Below are 23158 nucleotides of genomic sequence, written 5' to 3'. Positions count from 1 at the left end.
TCGCTTTACACGGATGACGTTCTGCTTTACCTGGCCTCACCCAGACGCTCCATCCTGGTACTTCTCAATTTATGTGACCAATTTGGTCGGGCATCGGGCTACACTATCAATTGGTCCAAGTCAATACTTTTCGTACTCCGGGGCCCGCCGCCACAGCTCCCGGAGGATTGCCCATTGCAGATCTCGGTAGCGGGATTCCAATATTTGGGAATCTACATCACTTCGGATCCCGATGAATTTTTTAAGCAAAATCTTCTGCCCCCCCCCCTGGAGCGTCTAAAAAGAGATGCCACCCATTGGGGGACTCTCCCCCTAACGCTGCTGGGGAAGGCAGCGCTTTTTAAGATGATGGCACTGCCTCGATTTCTGTACGCCCTCGAAAATATGCCGTACTCTGTGCCGCCCACCTATTTCAAGCACATTGCGGCTCAAGTCGCGGGGCTAATGTGGGGGAACAAACCGGCACACATCGCACAACGCAAGCTGAACAAAGGGTGGTTTGATGGGGGCATTGCGCTACCGGACATCCAACTATATTATTGGGCGGCGCATTTGAAAGTCATTAATCAATGGGTGCATGCTCCACAGGCGAATCCCGCCTATAAGGCAGATAGAAGTGGGCTTGGGGCTGGAGGCATGATGTGCGCACTATATAACAGAAAGCATACATCGATATTACTCGGACCCACTAGGCTGACGGTTGACATCTGGCAAGTAGCGCATGCTAAAATGGGATGGGCAGGAAAGTTAACACAACTCACCCCTATGTGGGTGACACAGCGGCTGGGCGGCTTGGGACACTGCAAGGGCTTTGACAAATGAGATACAATTGGAATATCAACAGTAGGTGACTTGTGGCATAAGGGAGGAGTAGCCACGTTCGAGCATCTCAGGGCGCAATAAGACCTGGCGCCCTCTGAACGCTTTAGGTACCTGCAGATTAGCCATGCGCTGCGGGCGGCCATACCGCCGGGCACAGAGGTCTCTGAGGCCACCCCCTTAGAGGATAGGCTTTTAACAGATTGCATTTATAAACAAGCCATTTCTTTCACATATAGAAAGTTAGTGAACAACCTCCCGGACCCTCACGGGGCGCTCTGGGAAAGATGGGCACGAGATGTGGGCGATTTCGACGACTATGAATGGCGAGAGGCACTAGCCTCACCGCGGGAGGTGGGGATACCATCCAGACTTAAACTTGTACATCTAAAAATCCTACATAGAACTTATTACACTAGATGTATCCTACACATAATCGGATCGGCACCACATCCGTATTGCCTGAGACGCTGTGGGGAGGAGGGCACTTTCCTCCATACCTTGTGGGGATGTCCCAGGATAGCGGAATACTGAGTAAAAGTGATGAGGACATATCACAAGTGGTGGAAATATCGTTGGCGCCCGAGCCTAGAAGATGCATTCTAAATGTATGGGAGCCAAATGACCTCACCCGCCCAGCACAGGCGTGGGTAACAATGGGGATAATGGTGGCAAAGCGCAACATCGCACAAAAGTGGGGAGCGAAAGAGACACCGTCATTGGCCGCCTGGTGTGGGGATCTTGATTTGGCCATGGTGGCAGAGAAATCAGTGTTTGTAAATCGGGGCTTCCCCGGGAAATGGAACAAGATATGGGGGGGGCATGGAATAAATACAGGGGATACATTTGTGAACCCCCCGACATTGAAGCAGAGGAGGACTCAGACAATGAAAACGGAGGAGAGTTGGAAATGTAATGTGAAGACACTTACCAGTTTAAGGAAATGTTTACGAATTTGTAATACCAAGTGCCACAATGTTCATTAATGCAAAGGTAATGATTATATGTATATGTTTAAATATGACGTAAATATCTATGCCTTGAACAAGAAAATAATAAAAACAGTTTACAAAAAAAAGAACATAGGCTTGGAAGTAAACTATGGTCTGACACAAACGACAACACATATACGCAATAACCAGACAGAACTATTTCTTTCACAAGGAATAGTTAATGTGTTCACACATAAGGAAGTCGACTATTTAAAACTGAGAACACAACGAAAACCAGGAAACCAAATATAAACCCAGACACAATTATAATACTTATAGGGTAAGACGGTTCAAATAGCATTAGGGTCTATTTTCAGGACAGTGTATCATACTTTGGAGGCAGACGGTATGGGAGAGGGAAGATTGATAGTTCTTGACTTTGCTTGGGAATTGTCATGGGAGATACCAAAATTCACAGCTGTACCTCAACAATGATCTTTGGGAAGTTGAGATTTTGGATTGTCCGAGAAACGCATGGGACCTGGAGCACCCAGTGGTCCCATCAGTTAAATCTGCATACATCTTTTTAAGTCCATCAAGGTTCCTGTCCTCCACACACCTCTGAGGAGCTGTCTATGTCTTGATACTAAGGTATATGCACACTTACCAAGGTTCCTTTTAGCAAACACTTGCTATAGATATTCTGTAATCTAACAGGGTAGGAGTCAGTGACAACTGTAGGTGATTTGCAAACTTTCCAAAAATAGGCATTTTCCACCCAAAAAATCTGTGTTGCAGATTTGAGCTGTCTCAGACTATGACCTTTGTCAAAGACTCAAAACCTCTGTGTACATTGGGGTTTTAATGGGCAGGTATAAACCCAGAAATTCAGGGATTGTACGGGGAAGGTCAGGGATGACCCATTCTGCCATACGCACAGTATCGGAATGCTCTCTGCAGATCCTTGAATCCCTTGACACAAAAATGTCCTTCAATATATCCTACTTGGGTAACCAGATACTCGAGACTCTGAAAAGGCTCAGTATCTTGAGACAACCTTTACATGTGCTTCAGTCTCTAGCACTTGCTGTATGACAGCTGGGTCAGGGTGCTATTTCCATCCATTATGAGTAGTTTTGTTTATTTCTATATGGGCAAGACACATTCAAAACGCATGCACATTTGGGTATGGGAAAGGTAACTCTGTTATTGCTGGGGGATAAGGTTTTATCTGGGAGGTTTGGTACTATTAAAAAGTTCAGTACCCTTGATCGTAGAATTGCCATAAATACTTCTTCCTCCTCACAGCTGAAAGAGGCAAGAATTTTCCTAATACAGTAACAGGGTACACACAGTGATCCCCTTTGTCGGAGCAAAGCTCGCTGTTGTGTTGAGAAATATTTGCAATAAAGTTTCCTCAAGTGTATTCTTAGATTGTCGAGTTCATGAATAGTGTAAGAGGTAGGAAACACAGCAGGTTAGAAAAGTTTAAAAGGGGCTTTCTGGTACAGCTTTCCTTTCTCAGTGAGGATATAACCAGGTAGGACTAAAACCAGCTCTTCTGCCTAAATCTGTTTGAGCTTGTGACACTTTCACGTCCAAGGGGTGATATATGTTAAACCAAATTTGTTGCTCCAAATGGATTGGCCAAGAAGCTTGCATGCCATAGGAGGCGAAACACGTATTGGCTGTAATACCCTTAATAAGTCAAACACGGATGATTCTGACACACTAAGAATCATCCTTGACCGTGGTTAAATAAACGGATGATTATAACGCATTAAATAGAATCTTTTGATTGACTTTAAAACAATTCTTATATAAAAATATTCTAGAGCTCTCGGCTTGGTCAACTATATACTAACCCCAGTTTTGAGCTGTGGTAGGAAGGGTACAGTGAGGGCTGAATCTAAATGCAAACAAAAACCCCCAGACTGTAACTTCCTTTGCATAGACTGCAACAAGACAATGCCAGTGTGAGAGGGTTTCTCTGTATGCAGATACCGGAAATTGTGCATCTATCCAGTGGGTTACTTATTCCAAAAGACTTACTACAAGATTTAGGAACGGCCGTTGCACAGCACACCACAGCAAATTGGGTTATGCAGGGTCTTCATTCTGGAGAAATAGGTTGCCCATTACCATTAAATAATTATTTAATTTCCATTTACTTTTGTCTCCACATTATACAGCTCTTTCCCATTCCCCTTTGACCATACTGAGTCAGCCAGCACCTTTTTGTGTTTTTTGCCCTCTATTTTTATATTTACCAATTCTTTTTAATGTGACTGTCAGGCCGTTTAGTCAACAAATGCACTAAGCATACAATACAACACATGCTCATCAGTGGTAACACTGCATTACAAAACACTAGAGCATCAAAAACATCTGTAGATCTTACTAGAGCCAGCGGAGTACTAGCTGTCATCCATAACATGCCATCCCTGACCCCACACAATACAAAAACGGCTCCACATTCAACCATGCAGAACTCCTCACCACCCACTTTTCTTTCTGAGCCTACCTGACAAACACCCACCTTCCACAGAATCTGTAAACTTTAATCGAAGAAATCATGGCCCTCATGACTGCAGCCGTAAACAACTCTTTCTCAAGGAGCTCAGACGACTGGGAGACTGCACTACTAAAGCTCTGCATACTAAACACTTCAAACAGCCTCTTTGAAGCTATATACATAAAAACAAGCACCCTCAACTTTGTATTCACTGCAGTGTGGACCTTTGTCTATCTGCCACTCCTACAAGTTGACTAATCAAATTACACAGCTTGTCGATCTCTAGTATATGGTACCCCCACAGTCAATACAAGCCAATGAAAGATATTACTAAACCTTCCAGGAATTTCTTGAGTCAGTCTAGGAAGACATAATGACCCACCCCCCTCCCCGCCTCAAACCCCATAACAACATTCAATTCCTAAGTTGGCACTTTGAACTACACACTGCAAGGCAGCAGAGAAATCCATATTATCCCAAAATACATATACATCCTGAACCTTAATAAAACGCAAATTGACGCTGGCAAGGACTCGCAGGAAGTGAATTATGAGTTGTTAGGTGTTTAATGCATCTGATAATTATCGGATGCTTTAAATACCTCAACCTTTGTTAAAGTTCAGCAGGTCAAACCTACCGAAATGTACCAGGGACAAAGCATACAGTATTTACCTTATCATGTGGATTTTACTTCGTTCAGAACCAAAATCTGCATGTTATTCTCCCAAATTGTAATAGGTGTGATTTATTGTACCCGATAAATAACATACCCCATGGTATCGTTATTTATCAGGTGCGATAAATAGCATCCAAACAAGTAATCTGGGTCCTTGACAACTATTCAGATGTCCTCTGAACAGGTGCACGTTAAATGAAAGTTCAACTTGAGTCTTCCATTTTATAAAAAAGAGGTAAGGACAGGTTAGAAAGTGGTGGGGTTAAGGAACAAATATGAAAATTAAGCGTAAAGCAGGAGAGAAAGAAGAGGGGGACAATGGGAACGAATCAGAAAGGAAGGAGAGGCAGAGACTACTAAGGGAATAAGAGTAGTAGAGCTTTAGAAGAAGGTAATGGAGGCATGTGAAGGAGTGGAGCAGTTTTGGCAACAGAGCAAAGTCGATTTAGTGAACAATGGATTAACGGAGGAGGAAGGATGGAAGAAATGGAAATGGTGTGTGGATGAGCGATATGACATGGAGCATGGTAGGGGGAAGATGATGGGAGAAAGAGAGAGATAGTTGGATGTGGGAAAGCATAGAGAGGTAGGGAAGCCGACCTAAAGAGTTACTGAGTAACCGGGAGTAAGGGGAGATGTGACAGGACAAGCGACACCAAGCCCACTCAAATAGGTGTTTTATGGAATTAATTTATTCCTATTCCTTCTCAACTTCACAGCACAATTACCCATTCCATATAGCACCAGAACAAATCCGTTATTCCTTGTAGATCTTGAGGTTCTTCGCATTTATCTATTCATATCCACATGTTTTGTTTGTCGTCCACACCCTTGGAAAAACATAAAGACAAGGCTATTAGCAACCATGTTCCTTTTTTAAAAAAAATGCTTTTTAAACTTTATTTATGGTTTTATCACATATTTAACAACGTAAGCAAAATCGTTCAATGTCATCAGTATCAGTTAAAAAGAAGCCAATACAGTCACATAGATACTTGTCATGTATACAAACTTCGGTACAACCCAGCTTAGCACCAAGGTAATAGCTCTCAAGGTACGGTCCATACTGTCACCGATACGCATTTCCTCACCCCTGCATGGCGACTGTCCACGCTGAGAATGAAGTATACAAAAGTCATAGCCATGTTAAGGAATAAGAATGCAAAAAGAGGGACTGAAGAGTCTGTTTTCCACTCGTGACTGAGTGGGAGGTCCAGTAGGAACAAAGGCCCCTAGTACAATAATAACAAAAAGATGTTCCTATAGTTCCTCAGAAAAAGAGTGGAGTCGGCATGAAGGTTGACGTGGGTTAGAAGCGCCGTGTAGACCCGGTTGGAAATCCATATGTCGGATTTGAGTGCCCTCGCACACCCTTTCAGGTGTCATGCTGCTTCATTTGGGCTGCTCCTCGTCGGGCCGGCGGTGCAATGCCCGACGGGCTCCCTAAAAGGGGCACTTTAGTGGAGATCTTTAATCCGACTGCCGTATTGGTGAAGTGCGGGTGTGGGGCCCGATTAATGTAGATATGAGGTAGTGTGGTTAAAAAAGAGGTAAGGAGTGCCTAGTGAAAGCAAGTTTTATTCTGGTGGCCTCCTACCTAAGATTAAAAGCGTGTGTACATAGCACTTATTCGGGTGTACTGTCCCTTATTAAAGTGGCATGTGGTTGTCAGAAGTTGGTCAACATGTTTCTCGCCTAGAGTAACTATACTCGCGATTCTTCAGGACCTTATCAGAAAAAAGATATCTACATTTATGAACCTATTCAGGTTAGAGTTGTAAATAGTCTACGTATTCAGACTCAATACCTGTTGTAGTCAGGAACTACCTGAAAAGAAGAAAAGGTATGGTCAAACACATATACAGGTGCTTCTGGTATAAAGTACTTGGTATGCAAGCCTTCAATGTGACTCACACTCTATAACTTAAGTAAAACGTGGTACGGAGTCGTAACATCCATCAGAATTGATAAAACGACGGGGTGGTGGATCCCTTGGTGAGCTAAAGTGACTACTCGCAGAAGTGGAACATCTATTAAAAGCAGCAGGCATCCATACATTTGAGACTCACCCTAATCGGTCATTAGCCTGACATCTACAGTACTCGGTTGACTGTACATGAGTGCAAATTCCTCAAAGTTATAGAACAGTATTAAAACGAGAGTTGCATCAATCACATGGTCTGGTATGGTTGTTTGTAAGCACAAAAAAGATAAGACGCTAAAAAGTGGTCTATACAGCAAAAGACTGGTATGGAAGAGACTTACATTAGTAATATTAAAATACATGAAGCTACCTCTGGTACAAAATGTCTACAAGACAGTACACCTAAATTTGGCCTTAATATGCGTGTTACGGGACTGCTAGGGACTGTGTGTAGCCAGTCATGGGGTCAGTATCTTAATGTGAGGAAGAGTTACCCATCGTTCTAAAATGGCGATCTCCCCAAGAAACTGCTATTAATAAAGTTCTGCATGAGAGTTGTTATATATCCTTCGTATTGTTGGTAACCCGAGTCAAAGATACCTCTTGTGACGTAATCAAGGGATTGGGGCAAAGTAATGACACGGTGCGTTATATCGATTGCAAAATCAATCGTCAATGCTACATTAGTCACTGTCTTCCCAAACTGCATGGGGTATGGCGATTCTATAAGAAGCAACGTTTCAATAATAACCCACGGAGGAGTTGGTGAATAGTTATACACCTCTATCCCAAAATCCTACTGAACGCCTCAAGAAAACTATTACAGGTCTAGTAGATTCAGCAGAAGGCCAGGGTTGGATAAGTAAGAGGGAAGCCTGCTTTCTTATCAAGAAAGAACCCAGGACCCCCTACTTTTATATCTTGCCTAAGATTCACAAGGGTACCACACCCACAGCAGGTCGTCCGATAGTATCAGGGATAGGCTCGATACTCGAACCTTTATCACAATTCTGTGATCATTTTCTCCAACCCCTAGTAAAAGTGATACCATCGTACATCCAAGACACCACTGATGTACTACGGTTATTGGATCAGTTTCAGAATACTGACGCCATCAACTTCCTCATCACTCTAGATGTTGTGGCCCTCTACACTAACATCCCACAGAGGGCCACCCTAGAAGTGATTGAGGAAATACTGAACGCATACATCGAGGGGTCATCTACCCCACCATCGTTCATTATGGAGTGCGCCACTCTGGCACTGACTGAGAACTTTTTTGAATTTAAAGGCCAACTTTACCATCAGATACAGGGTACTTCCATGGGGAGTACCTTCGCTCCGAGTGTGGCCTGCCTCTATATGGCAGCATTCGAGGCAACCCATATCCTCAATGAAACTAACCCGTACCATAAACACATCCTCCTATGGAAACGTTTCATTGATGATATCCTGATCTTTTGGACAGGAGATCAGGACAGCTATGGTGACTTCTTTGGATGGATTAATAATCTTAATCCCTACCTCAATTTCAACATTACGGCATCCTCCTCACAGATAGCGTTCCTGGATGTGACGATTCAAATCACACAGGGTATTCTCAGTACCACCATGTTCAGGAAACCTACTGATCGTAACAGTTTACTCCATTTCAACAGTCACCACCCTAAAGCTCTCAAGGAAAACCTGCCCTTTGGGCAGTTCCTGAGAATTAGGAGGAACTGTAGTACACTAGACGAATACAGAAGTGAAGCAACCATCCTAGAACACAATTTGACTGAAAGAGCTTACCCTCAGAGGAGTATTACACTGTCGAAAAAACGGGCACGTAATAACCACCGAGAGGCTTTGCTGGAACATAAAACCAAAAACAAATCAGAGATACTGACGTGCATTACAACGTTTACACCAGCGTCCAACCAGGTGACCAAGGTGTTGAAAAAACATTGGGACATACTCAATACAGGCTCTATGAATATTGATCCACCTCGATTCGCATACAGACGCTCGAGAAATATCAGGGATATGCTCATCAAAACTAGACCTAAACCCAAAAGCACGAAAAACTCACAGCAAACATTGTGGCACCTTCCAATGGTTAAAGGACATTACCCATGTGGAGGATGCAGTGTATGTGCTTACACATCTATACACAAGACTATAACCCTTAACAACACCTTTACTTGGGAAATGAGAACACATACCAACTGCAATACTGCCAATTGCATTTACCTTTTGATGTGCACCTGCCACCTCTATTATATAGGGATGACAACTCGCCCTATTAAACTACGCATTACGGAACATCGTAGCAATTTCCGCTGTTTAAAAAACAACACCAAAATCAGCACTCACTTTCGTGAACACAGACACTCTCCAGACTCGGTTAGATGGTTGATCTTAGAAGCTAACCCTAACACAACTAAACAGAGTTTGTTTGCCAAAGAACAGCGCTGGATTCATCGCTTATCAACCAACAACAATGGGCTCAATGATGAGATCCCCTGGGGTGCAATTAAGTTCTAACTCGACTACTATACGGAGATTACTTAATATTACCCATATGGGCATGCAACAGGCTTATGGTTCCAGAGCTATCCATCAATATGCACCGAACATTCTTTCGACTCTATTGTTGATGATCTTATCATTTAATCTAGAGTGAGGGGACTATAGAAATTAATTAAATGTATATCTAGATATTGAGATTCCATCTTTACATTGACAGGGCATAGGCTTTTAACCATTTACCAAAGCCTTTGATACTCCGTGCACCTCTACTGTGCACACCCCACCTCAAGATGTCTGCCATGCTACTTGTTAAAACTACAAGAATAACTTGATGCAATTAATGAATACCCATTGATGAGTCTTCGTTGCCGCACCAATACGCCACTGGCTTTTTAATATCCTACTTAATCCACAGCTCTCAGTGTATCAAGACATTTAACACCCGTTTCCTAGATATGTGCCCAACTTGAAGCGAGAAACATTCTACCTCTCATTACCCCTCATTTGTTACGGTTCCCATTCATATAGCACGCCATAAGTCTAATTAGGCGCGCAACCGATACCATTCCTTACACTTCAGTGACTATTAACCCCACTCTAAAATGGCGAGTATAAGCAACCCTTTTCTGGTACAATACGTAACCAGGAGACTAAGCTGCGAGTCACGTGACTTACATTCACGCATAAGTCCTACCTCTCTCTCCACCACGCCACCTCCCGGACTCGGTGGAGAGGGTAGGTCGACTCACGCTACATGAGAAGAAACAATGTAAGTACACGACTAACTTTGATATTTTACACGTCCAACATTTTACGTGTCTTTCACGATGCTTACTGTAGCTCCCAGATGCGTTAGAAAATAATCATATTCCAAGTAGTCACGCGCAACACTGGGGACCGCACCAGATAATACCGTACCAGCCAGACCTAACCCCTTGACTATGTTAGTGGAGGTAACTATTCACTAACTCCTCCGTGGGTTATTATTGAAACGTTGTTTCTTATAGAATCGCCATACCCCATGCAGTTTGGGAAGACAGTGACTAATGTAGCATTGACGATTGATTTTGCAATCGATATAACGCACCGTGTCATTACTTTGCCCCAACCCCTTGATTACGTCACACGAGGTATCTTTGACTCGCGTTACCAACAATACGAAGGATATATAACAACTCTCATGCAGAACTTTATTAATAGCAGTTTCTTGGGGAGATTGCCATTTTAGAACGATGGGTAACTCTTCCTCACATTAAGATACTGACCCCATGACTGGCTACACACAGTCCCTAGCAGTCCCGTAACACGCATATTAATGGCCAAGTTGAGGTGTATTGTCTTTTAGACATTTTGTACCAGAGGTAGCTTCATGTATTTTATTATTACTAATGTAAGTCTCTTCCATACCAGTCTTTTGCTGTGTAGACCGCTTTTTAGCGTCTTATCTTTTTTGTGCTTACAAACAACCATACCAGACCATGTGATTGATGCAACTCTCGTTTTAATACAGTTCTATAACTTTGAGGAATTCGCACTCATGTACAGTCCACCGAGTACTGTTGATGTCAGGCTAATGACCGATTAGGGTGAGTCTCAAATGTATGGATGCCTGCTGCTTTTAATAGATGTTCCACTTCGGCGAGTAGTCACTTTAGCTCACCAAGGGATCCACCCCCCCCCCTCCGTTTTATCAATTCTGATGGATGTTACGACTCCGCACCACGTTTTACTTAAGTTATAGAGTGTGAGTCACATTGAAGGCTTGCATACCAAGTACTTTATACCAGAAGCACCTGTATATGTGTTTGACCATACCTTTTCTTCTTTTCAGGTAGTTCCTGACCCCAACAGGTATTGAGTCTGAATACGTAGACTATTTACAACTCTAACCTGAATAGGTTCATAAATGTAGATATATTTTATCTGATAAGGTCCTGAAGAATCGCGAGTATAGTTACTCTAGGCGAGAAACATGTTGACCAACTTCTGACAACCACATGCCACTTTAATAAGGGACATTACACCTGAATAAGTGCTATGTACACACGCTTTTAATCTTAGGTAGGAGGCCATCAGAATAAAACTTGCTTTCACTAGGCACTCCTTACCTCTTTTTTAACCACACTACCTCATATCTACATTAATCGGGCCCCACACCCGCACTTCACCAATACGGCAGTCGGATTAAAGATCTCCGCTAAAGTGCCCCTTTTAGGGAGCCCGTCGGGCATTGCACCGCCGGCCCGACGAGGAGCAGCCCAAATGATGAAGCATGACACCTGAAAGGATGTGTGAGGGCATTCAAATCCGACATATGGATTTCCAACCGGGTCTACACGGTGCTTCTAACCCACGTCAACCTTCATGCTGACACCACTCCTTTTCTGAGGAACTATAGGAACATCTTTTTGTTATTCATGTTAAGGAATACACACAATTGAAGCCAGTCATCAAACGTTGCTGAATTGAGATTGCAAACCACAACCAAACTACCCAACCCCAGTGGGCACTATGCCTTGCTCCAGCTGTGACGCGGAGACTCGCTGTCGGGATGCGATGTATGTTCTGAAAGGACCCCAGATGTCTCTAGGACGGGATGAGGAGGGCACTGTAGTGGAATATACCTCACTCTTGATGTTGCATGAGGCCAAGCTAACCAACCAGCTCTGTAATGTGTGAACTGTCCTGTGGCCCCAGTGGATAGCCACCTCTCTCTTGGCCAGCAAGAAACTTAGAGCCACAAACTTCCTAATTGTTTTGGGAAAGTTCACCACATAGCCCAATAGTGCAATTTCTGGCGTAGGAACGAAGGACAAATTGATCATTTCGCTCAGCGTCTTGTGTACAGCCTCCCAGTACGGTTGCAAGAGGGGACAGGTCCATGCGAGGTGTGCGAAGTTGGCATGAGGTGCCGCACATTTACGGCAGGAGTGGGATCTGGACTGATCAATTCTGTGGACTCTGGCAGGTGTGATGTATATTCTGCGCCGGAATTTAAAATATAGCAGCTTTTGACAGCTGTTAAGGGAGACATCTTTCGTGACTGAGCAGCATGCAGCCCATTGGTCATCTGTTATCGGGCGGCCTAGGTCGCCCTCCCAGTCCCTGCGGATCTTGTCATCGTTGACCGGGATGATCCCTGTGTATGCTTTGTATAGTTTGGATATAAGGTGAACTCACTGTTCGCTTTCAATAACCAGAGATAGTGGAGCAAATGAGTCCGGCTCAAGGGGGAAACCCTGCACCGCGGCTCGTATCGGCGAGAGAGAATCCGACCCAGCACAAAACTATCCATGAAGGTGGTATTAGGGAAGCGGTTGTCGTCTTTCAACGTAAAGACATGCCTGTTTAGGAACAAGTCCCCTATTTTTGTAATATTGAATTTAGTCAAGGTGCGCTGTACAAGCCTTTCACCCCTAATTGGTAGCCAACGGGCATTGGAGAGCGGTAGAGTACAGGGTGGCCATGTTGGTGACTCGCCTAAGCTTCTCCCAGGCCCAGCTGGTTGTGGAAACTGTCTGTATGTTGTTTGCGTCTCTGGGTAAGTCCTTGGGCAGAACTGTGGTTAATCGCTCGGGAAGAACTAGGTCAGATTCTGGGCGAAGAAACAGGATCCTGGCGTCCTGGTGATACCAAGCATTTTCATAGCTGCATTGAGCTACCAAATAATACAAGTGTAGATCCGGCACCCCGTAGCTTCACCTATCATAAGGAAGAGTGAGCACCTGCCAGCGAACCTGGGCCTGCTTGCCCCCCCATATTAATCGAATCAGATGCGATCTGAGCGTAAAAAAAAACTGTTCGGAAGGGGTATTGGAATATTGTTGAAAAGGTATACAAATTTGGGGAGGACAATCATCTTAATGATGGCCACCCTGCCTGCGATGGATAGCGGTAACCTCAGCCATCTGTCAATTTGTGTCTCGGTCGTGCTGATTGCTCGCCTATAATTGAGGCAAAGAATCTGACCGGCTTCTAAGTGGATGTGAGTGCCTAAATATTTAACAGAATCAGCGCACCACTCCAGGGGGAATTCAGACTCCCAAGGAGTTGTGCTGGATGTCAAGGGGAAAATCATGGACTAATGTCAGTTGATGCCAAGCCCTGAATATTGCCCAAAGCGGAGTATATCTCTTATGAGGGGTTCCAGATTGACCTGAGGCTCGCTAATATGAAGGATAGTGTCATCTGCGTAAAGCGAGACAAGGAGGGGGCCCATGTTGTATTGTAGGCCTCTCTGTAAATGTTTTTCTTGGAAATGTCGAATTAAGGGGTCCATAGCAAGGATAAACAATAAGGGCGATAACGCGCAGCCCTGTCGTGTACCGCGATGTAAAGAGAAGGGCCGGGAGAGCGTGCTATTTAACCGGAGCCTCGCCGTTGGGCGACAGTAGAGTAGGGCAGTGGTGGCAACAACCATTTTCCTTATCTATAGAGCCCTCCACCTATTCACCTCCATGTGGAAAATTAAGTACCCGAGTGTCAAAGCCATAAAGACCTCAGTTCTCCTTTTCAACGTGTGACATTGTCAGGAGAAGTCTGACTCTACCATACAGTGCCCAAACACAGTCTATACACATGTGCTCACTCGGATGAGATCAATAAGTGCCATTCATTATGTTACGCCCAAGTATGTGTGCCAATCTGGTATTTAGTTAGTATACAACCCCCAGGGAAACATTGATTCCCAAACAAACAGTGTAACATAGATTATTAGCCATGCTCCCAGCATGCAGTCAGAATCTGAATACACTTGCCTGAAGCCGTGACCTCTACTAGGAGCCACGACTGCCACACCCAACACGCAGTCCCTCAGCTGGTCTTGCCGACAGGTCACACTGTCCGCGCCTGGTCAACAATTTGTGTCTCTGTCCTTTGAACTGCGTCCTCACGTCTTCAAATCCACTTTCGCCAGTTCCGCATCCATCGCCGTCTCTCGCTCAGCCTGCTCTCCGGCGTCCTTCGCCTCCTTACGACAACCCAGATCTTCCTCCTGCCAGCCTCCTTCACTCCCTGTCGATGACACCTGTCCTGACTCCAACCCATCGGGGCCAAGATCCTCATGACTCTGGGTGACCCACAAACAGAACACTAGACTGCTCTTCTTCGGTGCCCCCGGGGCGGCCCATATATGTCCGCAAGTTTAAACCGTCACAGGAGAATAATCACACAAGTTGTGACTGACTGAATTACGGGGTTTTAAAAACCCATCTCCATGAGTAGAAAAACACATGTATAGCTAAGGTTCTTTGTAGCTAATGTTAAACGTCATGCCGTGCATTGCTACCAATATGGAGTCAATTCCTGATTCTTAGGCTTAGCATTATAACATTAACTTGGGCTTAGTCATGGTTTAAATAAATGTTTGCGCTGCGAAGGTGGCAATAGAAGCTCCTGAGTTGTAAATTTACTTTAACTTCCGTATGAAGATGAATTTTTGGGGGGGCTGTAAACCATTTTCTGTATATAATCGGCACTGCATCAAACTTTTGAAAAACGTGAAGGAGTCGATTACAGATCATGTGTTCATTATGTATAGAGGTCGGCTGCCTTTTGGCCAGGTTCCTATAGAACTACCATAAACTTACATATACAACTAATAACAAGCCATGTTAAACCAGACAGAAATCTATATTATACAGTTTAATGAAAACATCTGTTAATTATAATTTCATACATGCAGTGTTAATCATACTTGGTTATACACAGGCTTCCCAGTTTTACATATTCAGATTGTGGCAAACCTGCAAGGAGATTTAGTGACATATGTAGGTAGAAAGTGGTTAGCATTTCTTTTTGTTTTGTTACAAGTGTATAAAATACTCAAACCTGGCAATCGTGGCACTTACAGTATTCAGTAGAGCAAATTGTTGGCACTGTGTCCCACCTCTTTTGCAAAATAGTTGAGTATTTAGGGCTCTTCTCATTCCAAAACATACCTGATGTTTTGCACAGCCTTCTGAAGTATGCCTGTTTTTAAGTGTCGCCTGGCGAACGCAGCGCAAAGCGCTGCTGTCGCCAGCGAGATCTATTGTTGCTAACTTGCCTCGGAAGTGGGACAGGAGATGGGCACGCGCAGGCTTTGGCGGATTTGAGTTGGTGTACGCGCACGTACAGCCACGCGGTATGCACATCTCCTGTCCCCCTTCCGTCCTCGCAAGCCTCATGCAGCATTACTTTCACTTTCCCCATCACACACAACAACCACACAAGACCCCAGTCTCAGAGATCTGACCTCGGCTGTTGTGAGAAGGGTTCACAGAGTTTATGAAGTTGTTTCTACGGGTCTGTCCACGCGCTCAGCCTTTGACTAAAACACGTCATACCTGTAGTCATCATGTCATGTCTCCATTAGATGAGAAATGTCCCTGCCCCATTATTTCCAGTCTCAGTCCACCCGTATACCTCTTCTAAGCGCCAATTATTTTGTTATTATTAGAGCGCTGTAGAAACATCGTCATGTAATTTAATATAACTTTTCAAGTACGGCGTACATGAGCATGCTATTACTGAGACCGTACTATATGTACATGTAATGCATTTGAACACCGAGCACTCCTGTTAAGTCACTTATTATATCCCCGATTAAAACAACATCCCATAAAATTCGCTTAAATCCTGACCCTAATGCATGCGTTGCAGGCGAAAACTGGGAGCGCATCGAAACTAGCGAACTCCAGTACCAAGCGCTACATGATCGCAGTACCTGCACATTTCACACATGTTTTCCATGTATGTACTTTTTGCCTTGGGGAAAAGCGCTTCATTGAGGACATGAATTCCAGGCGCCCCCTCAGACTAGTTAACGCCCGGACACTTTTTCTCACATTATTTAAATACATACTCCATCTGTCCCTGTGGGATGTATTGCACACAGTTGGTTTAGAAGCAGAATAAAGTTACAAATGCTTCCACAATGGCAATCTGGGTCTGGCAACAGTGACCCTAGCTGCTAAGGAAGAACATTTCGCCACCGGTAGCGGCGACGGTCTGTTACTGGATTCTCAAATATTTGATACATACCATACCTTCCGTCCTCGCAAGCCTCATGCAGCGGTACTTTCACTTTCCCTCACCCCCCCCCCCCCCCCCCCACCCCCTCTGCTCCACGGAGACAGCTTTTCACATTGGTTTCTGTAATAAAAGCACGCATCAATGGCTGCTGAAAGTGTCAAACGTAACCGGGGTCAATGACCGAGGCTATGTTAGCCTCCCGTTGCCGGTCCGTCAACGCGCGCCGAAGTAAGTGCTCCTCTCTGGCAATCACAGCACACCTTGGCAGCATTCACAAGTACCCACAACACTCCTGATCAGCAGCAGCATCTCTGGGGTTCTTACCTCCGAGTCCTCCCCAAACCGCGCAAGAGCAGCTAGGAATTCCAACTCAGCTGCCATGTGTCCTCGCCTTGGCCGCCCCCTCCCTGGGTCGTACGAGCTGCACAGCACCCATTCGAGTACAGCGAAGTCTGCAGGCGCCGCCACTGGGCACGAGCTGCAGGCCACGCCGATATGCACGCTCACGGCGCGCCTACAACGCGCGCATGGTGCTCCCCCACTTTCCGCACACAGCAATTAGTAGAGCGAGCCCACCACAGGCATCAGTCAATAGTTTAGTGCTGAAATGCTTTCACAACGCCAAAGGGACGTAGATCACCTCTGGGCTATTCATAGATAAGCAATGCAGACATGAGGCACGATCACGTACGTCACACTGGTGCCAGCAAGATGACAAGGACCTCTCGTGAGCGCATTTTCATTATTCTGATGAGTTATGGTTCAGCGGAGAGCTAATGACTCCCTCTCTGAGAGGCGCTTGGAGATGCGAGGGGCCTGCCAAGCTCTCTGCCTATTCGACTCATTTTAGAATATCCCTCGTGGGCAGCGTTAGGGTGTGCGCTTCCCTCAGATTGGTCTCGGTGCCGTGTGCGTGCCTTCATTCAAATCACGCAGCTGTTGGGAGGAGATGTGGCCCTACGGTCTAAGCTGCCCTTTTTGGAAGGAGGGAGCCGGGCTTGAATCCCGGAGTTGGCTCAACATCCTGTGACTCTCGACAAATCGCTGAATGTCACCACACCTTAAAACATGTTTAACATAATCTGGTTCTTTTTTCATGCCCTCGGGCCAGATCCCCGCTACATAAAACTGCATAAAATAATAATACATAAATAAATACAATTGCATTCAGAGAGCGCCCATATGTCTCGTTCTTGACACTGTACAAGAGATCCTCAGAAGGGAGTGTTCAGTCACGCAACTTTCCCAGGGCAGTGCCGGAAATAAAACAAGCGTGTCAACAAAAACAGCAAGCACGGTCCGCTTTCACTTTCGTCCGTTGTGAAAGCTTTCTTGTCTTTATGGGGCCATGTGTTTGAAACACATGGCCCCATAAAGATAAGAAACCTTTCGCGACGCACGGAAGGCAGACAAGCTCATCCAAATGGGATGGCATAAAAAGCCAAACGAAAACGTCATAAACGGTGACGCCAGCCAATGGAAAAGAGGGGCGGGGCTTAACGCCCTTTACAGAAAATACCACAAAACGTTAAATCTCGCCAGCGAGACTGCGCATTTGCGCAGCCCACGCCAGGCGAGACCTAAAAACTCATTACGGAGTAGTGCAATTTAGTTACAAGCAACTAGACCTAGGAATTTTTCCACTTTCAACAGTTTCATTGACTTTTTTCTTGATTGCCGAAAATCATGGAATTCTGTAAATGTATGAACGCAGGAGCTGTTGTTTCATACCTTGAACTACCATGGGTACTTTTATTAAAAACAAACATGTTCATTGTTTACTGCTTTGAAGTATGTTCCTTTTGGCTGGTTGTAAGTAAATGTTTACCCTGCCTTTCTTTTTCCTTACCAGGACAGCCTGGACCCGGGAAATGGAAGCTAATGGTGTAGAGGACGGCATTCACTTTCAGAGTTACCCATTTGACTTCTTGGAGTTCCTGAACCACCAACGGTTTGAGCCTATGGATGTTTACAACCATCAAGAACAAGCCAAAGCTGTTGCTTCACTGCCATGCACTCAAACACAGTACGACTATAGTCACCAGCCTCTAGTCAGTCATATACAGATTGACAGGGCTAGCACTTCAAAACCTAAGGAATTGAAATCAGAGGGTCAATCTTCCTCCATTGCTAATTCAATTGATGTGACTGCTTCCATGTCAAAGAAAAACGACTCGATTACTACCCCGCAGTACACCGTGCAATCCCCTGTGGCAGCTGCTCAAACTCTGTTTGATGCTACAGCTGCTTTCAACTCTTCTCAGTGGGGCATTGTTGATCTCTCCAGCCACCAACATCTCTTTACAAACCTGAAGCGGGCTGTACCAGCTCAGCCAATCCAGTCAGAAGACCAGGGGAAAGAGGACAAGAATTACTTCAGGCAGTTAAAGTATTTAATTGACCGTCGCTTTCCTTGTAGTGTGTGCCATAAGTCCTTCAAGGAGTCATCTCAGCTTGTGCAGCACATGCTTGTGCACACTGGGGAGCGACCATACGAGTGCACTACTTGTGGGCGTACCTACAACCACATCTCCAGCCTGATCCGACATCGGCGCTGCCACAGGGACGAAGTGGTTACCACAGAAAGCACAACACCAGCAGCACAGGAAGGGGCATTACCAGTAGCTCCCATGTCTGGGTCAGTGGAAGTTATACTTAGTCAGCAGGAAGGCCCTTTCACTTGCAGCCAGTGCTGGAAAGTTTTCAAGAAGCAGAGTCACCTGCATCAGCATCAAATCATCCACACTGGAGAGAAGCCTTTTAGCTGTGCAGTGTGTGAAAAGAGTTTCAACCGCCGGGAGAGCCTTAAACGGCATGAGAGAACTCACTCTGACCTTCTGCGTGTGCAATGTGAAGTATGTGGAAAGGAGTTTCGTGATGTTTCCTATCTGACAAAACACCAAGCAACCCACACGGGTGAGCGCCCTGATTACAAGTGTGATTTGTGTGGGAAAAGCTATATTGCCCTTCAGAGCCTTCTAAAGCACAAACAGACGCACAGAAGTCACAGCACCCATATTCTTCCCCAGCCAACAACTTTGACAGTGCCAAAAGCCCAAGAGGCCAATGGAGAAAAGGCTAAAGAGCCCAGTATTCAAGTCTGTTATGATAATTTGCTCATCCAGGTTCCAGGGTCCAGCGAGACTGAAAATAGTGGGCCAGCAGCTGCAGTACCGCACAGCAGTACGACACCCCCTCAAGAATGTACCCCAGTGTCAACTAGCAGTCACAAGAACTATTGCTGTGGCATCTGTGGGCGTGGCTTTGGCCGCAGAGAGACCTTGAAGCGCCATGACCGCATACACACTGGTGAGAAGCCACACCAGTGCACAATCTGTGGAAAGAGGTTCCGGGAGTCCTTTCACCTCACAAAACACCATGTTGTGCACACCAGGGAGAGACCCTACAAGTGTGACCTGTGTGGGAAGGTGTTTGGCTACCCACAGAGTCTGACCCGGCACAAGCAGATCCACAGACTTCAACTGCCATGCTCACTACCTTCTGGCAGCCTTCCACCTGAGGGTCTCACCTTTGGTTGCTTGGAATGTGGTGAGCGCTTCCCAGATTCCTTCCTTCTCATGAACCACAAGGAGCTGCACATGGGCGAAAAACCATATGCCTGTGATGTCTGTGCGAAGTGCTTTGGTTTCATTGAAAATTTATTGTGGCACAAACTCATTCACCAGACTGAGCCTGAGAGGCTCCTTTCACCAGTAGGATCCTGCCACAATAGTTCAGAACAGCAGCAGACCAGCAGTATGACAAATGGTCCCCCCAGTGCAACAGTCCCAATGGTGGTGGCAACCACAGCAGCTACAATGGGTGCTACTCCAGTAGAAGAACATCCAATGATACCTAGTGCGGAACGATGTTTCTGTAGCATCTGTGGTCAGAGCTTTAAGCACTTCCTCGGACTTGTAATCCACAAGTACGTTCACTTGGTAAAAAGGACTCCTGCTTGCAATGTCTGTGGTCAGAGCTTTGCGAGAGCCTATGACCTGCTCCTCCACCGTCGCACCCATATGCAAAAGAGAGACTTCATATGCTCCGTTTGCGGCAAGAGGTTCTGGGAGGCAGCCCTGTTGATGCGGCATCAGCGCTGCCACACAGAGGAGCGACCCTACCGCTGCACAGTCTGTGGCCGGGGATTCCAATATTCCTGGTACTTACGTCAACACAAAGTGGTCCATACTGGGGAGCGAGCCTACAAGTGTGCCCTGTGTAACAAGCGCTTTGCCCAATCATCTAGTCTGGCAGAACATCAGCGCCTTCATGTGGTTGCCCGGCCTCAGCGCTGCCAAATCTGTAACAAGACGTTCCGCTATCGCTCTAATCTCATGGAGCACCAACGAGTTCATCTTGGTGAGAAGATGTACCGATGCGACCTATGTGGCAAGAGCTTTTTTTACCTCTCCTCCATCCTACGGCACCAACGTTCGCATGACGCCAAGCGTGATCTGCGCTGCTCCTTCTGTTTTAAACTCTTCAAAGACCCCAAATACTTCAGCAAACACATGCAGACTCACCAGGGAGGGCGGCCCTTTAAGTGTGGTGCCTGTGGGGAGGGATTTGGTAACACCTATGGCCTGAAGAAACATCGCCTGGTCCATAAAACAGAAAGGTTGGCTGCAGCAATGGCTGTAGGTAACAAAGACTCTGATGTAGCTGCCTCTGCCCCACACATGCATGTGGTTAGCAGCAGACACTAAAGACACATGAAGGGAATGATTTTGGCCATCAGTGCTTGGTTTGCCCAACCTGTTGTAGATAACACTGAGTTTAAATTTGCTGGCATGACGATGTCAATACCTTTTACAGGTTTTGACAAACAACATTTTTGTTAGTAACTTAATACCATCCTGAGAGTTTGCAAGATGAAAAGCCTTTGTTATTGGTTTGCCAAAAATGAATGGCATGCATCAGAGACTGTTTTCTTCTCTTACCAACGCTACATAGACAGTTGTGAAGATAGAATGGTTGTGTGAATATATGAATATATATATGTACACATATGAACAGGCAAAATCTGATCAGTAGCCATTTCATATTGGTTTCAAAGAAAATATTCATACTATCTCCTGTTCTCATAAGCTTTGTCCTGGAGCTAAGGTCCAACTGGTATGAAGGAGGTGAATGGGTTCTGTAGTACTGAAGGACTGATCTCTGTAAATGCTACTACAATACAATCCTGTCATATATTTTGCTGCAGTGGCCAAGGCATTAGTGCTTTCTAAAAGAACCTTGCTTTTGATGAACTAAAGAAGCCGTGGGAAAACTGCATTGCTATGTTTAGGCTGAGGACTTGTAACCAAAGAGACCTTGCGCTGATGCGTTGCCACATAACCAGAATGGCAACCATTGGCTACATATGCTCTGACGGCCACATAAGAAGACAACCTTAATTACATTGAACATAACCTTTACAATGGTGGAGTATTCACCTGTGGCCCCTGTAACAAAGGCTTCAGCCGTGTTTGTGTAACAAGGGATATGTGGATTGAAGAGCCGCAAAAAAATGTAAATAATAAAAATATTGAACACTCCTTAACATTAATCAAGAAAAGGATATATATCACAAAAAGTCAAATAATCAGGATCGCTCTTTCTCACCATGTCATGTGGTTTATCGTCCTCATCTCCAGTGTTATACTTGCATAGCTAAAATTAGAACCTAGATTAGTGAATGAAAGTGCACCTTAAACTTAGAACAGGATGGGAAACATTTGTGGCAGACCAGGCCCTACAAGGTTCCCTAGGTTCTGGAAAAAAAGTGGTAGCAGAAAAGCAATTTCACTTTGTCATCGTTATGTATACGCTTCATATTTATATATGCACTACCCAGTTTCAGTACATGGGTCAAGGGTGGGAAGCGGCATTCTTTTTGTCCTCCCACACCACCTCATCCGGCTGCGTGCACAAGTTCCGAATGATTTTGGCTTATTATATCCATAGTACCAGATAGATGCAGACTTTTCCATGATGCACGGTCCAGATAGATGCAGACACTTTCAGGATGGACAGTCTATTGTTTCTGCTGATCACATCTTCTGTTCACTGGATGTCTGGCCAGAGAAAAGTAATCAATGCTTGACATGTATGCTCAACACTTGGGCAAAACAACAATACTGCACTCCTCCTACGAGAAGCTTTTGGGCATCTTATTTCAGATACATGCTGTAGAACTAGTCACCTAAAAAGCCCTCCTCCCCCTTCGTTGAGGTATTTTTCTTGTCACTAGCAGAATAAAACAATTTGCACTGTTTGGGGACATATTAATTATCCAGAAATACCGGTTAATCATGGAGCATTGTAACCTTTAATGTGTCTGATGAAAATGTAGCCTTGGAACACACTCATTCTGCTGTCTATTTGTACAGAAGACAAGATCTCTGGTATTTCCCTGTTTAATGGTGCTCACTGCTTTGGTTTCTGTGCTCCAAAATGCTGGAAGGTGATTTTATTACATTATGGTACACCGGTCCCATGAATATTAGAAAAAAGCAAGTTCATATACATCAAACGATGTCAAATAACCAGACTCAGACAACTGCTTGCAGACGCAGAGAGGTCTTTTCTGATCCATTGCCTTCATGGAATTGCACATGCCAAGAGGCCTCTCCCCTATTCTCTAATGTTTCAGCTACTGCTTGTAAACTTGTGATATGTTTTTCCGTGCACATACTGAACCGATTATGCTGTTGTGCCACTTTGTATCATCAGAGTTGCATGATTATTTGTTCCACATGTGGGAATATTCTGAAGACAAA

At 45.0% G+C, this 23158-nt stretch overlaps 1 protein-coding gene across 5 annotated transcripts in view; it reads left to right on the top strand.

Annotated features, from left to right (window-relative positions):
* The window catches only part of ZNF865 (zinc finger protein 865), a 131874-nt gene extending 109221 nt beyond the window's left edge, over positions 1-22653 (top strand). For 3 of the 5 annotated variants that reach the window (XM_085616590.1, XM_085616592.1, XM_085616591.1), the window contains one exon: positions 18244-22653. In XM_085616590.1, coding sequence (XP_085472716.1) covers positions 18263-21100 — 2838 coding nt within the window. In that variant the 5' untranslated portion in view covers positions 18244-18262 and the 3' untranslated portion in view covers positions 21101-22653. The remainder of the gene's footprint in view (positions 1-18243) is intronic. The other 2 variants (XM_085616594.1, XM_085616593.1) reach the window with 1 other exon arrangement.
* Positions 22654-23158: the final 505 nt, after the last annotated feature.

Source organism: Triturus cristatus, chromosome 7, assembly GCF_964204655.1.
Source record: "Triturus cristatus chromosome 7, aTriCri1.1, whole genome shotgun sequence".
NCBI classification, from domain to species: domain Eukaryota; kingdom Metazoa; phylum Chordata; class Amphibia; order Caudata; family Salamandridae; genus Triturus; species Triturus cristatus.
Note: the sequence above shows the minus strand (reverse complement) of the source record. Positions and strands in the feature narration are given on the sequence as shown.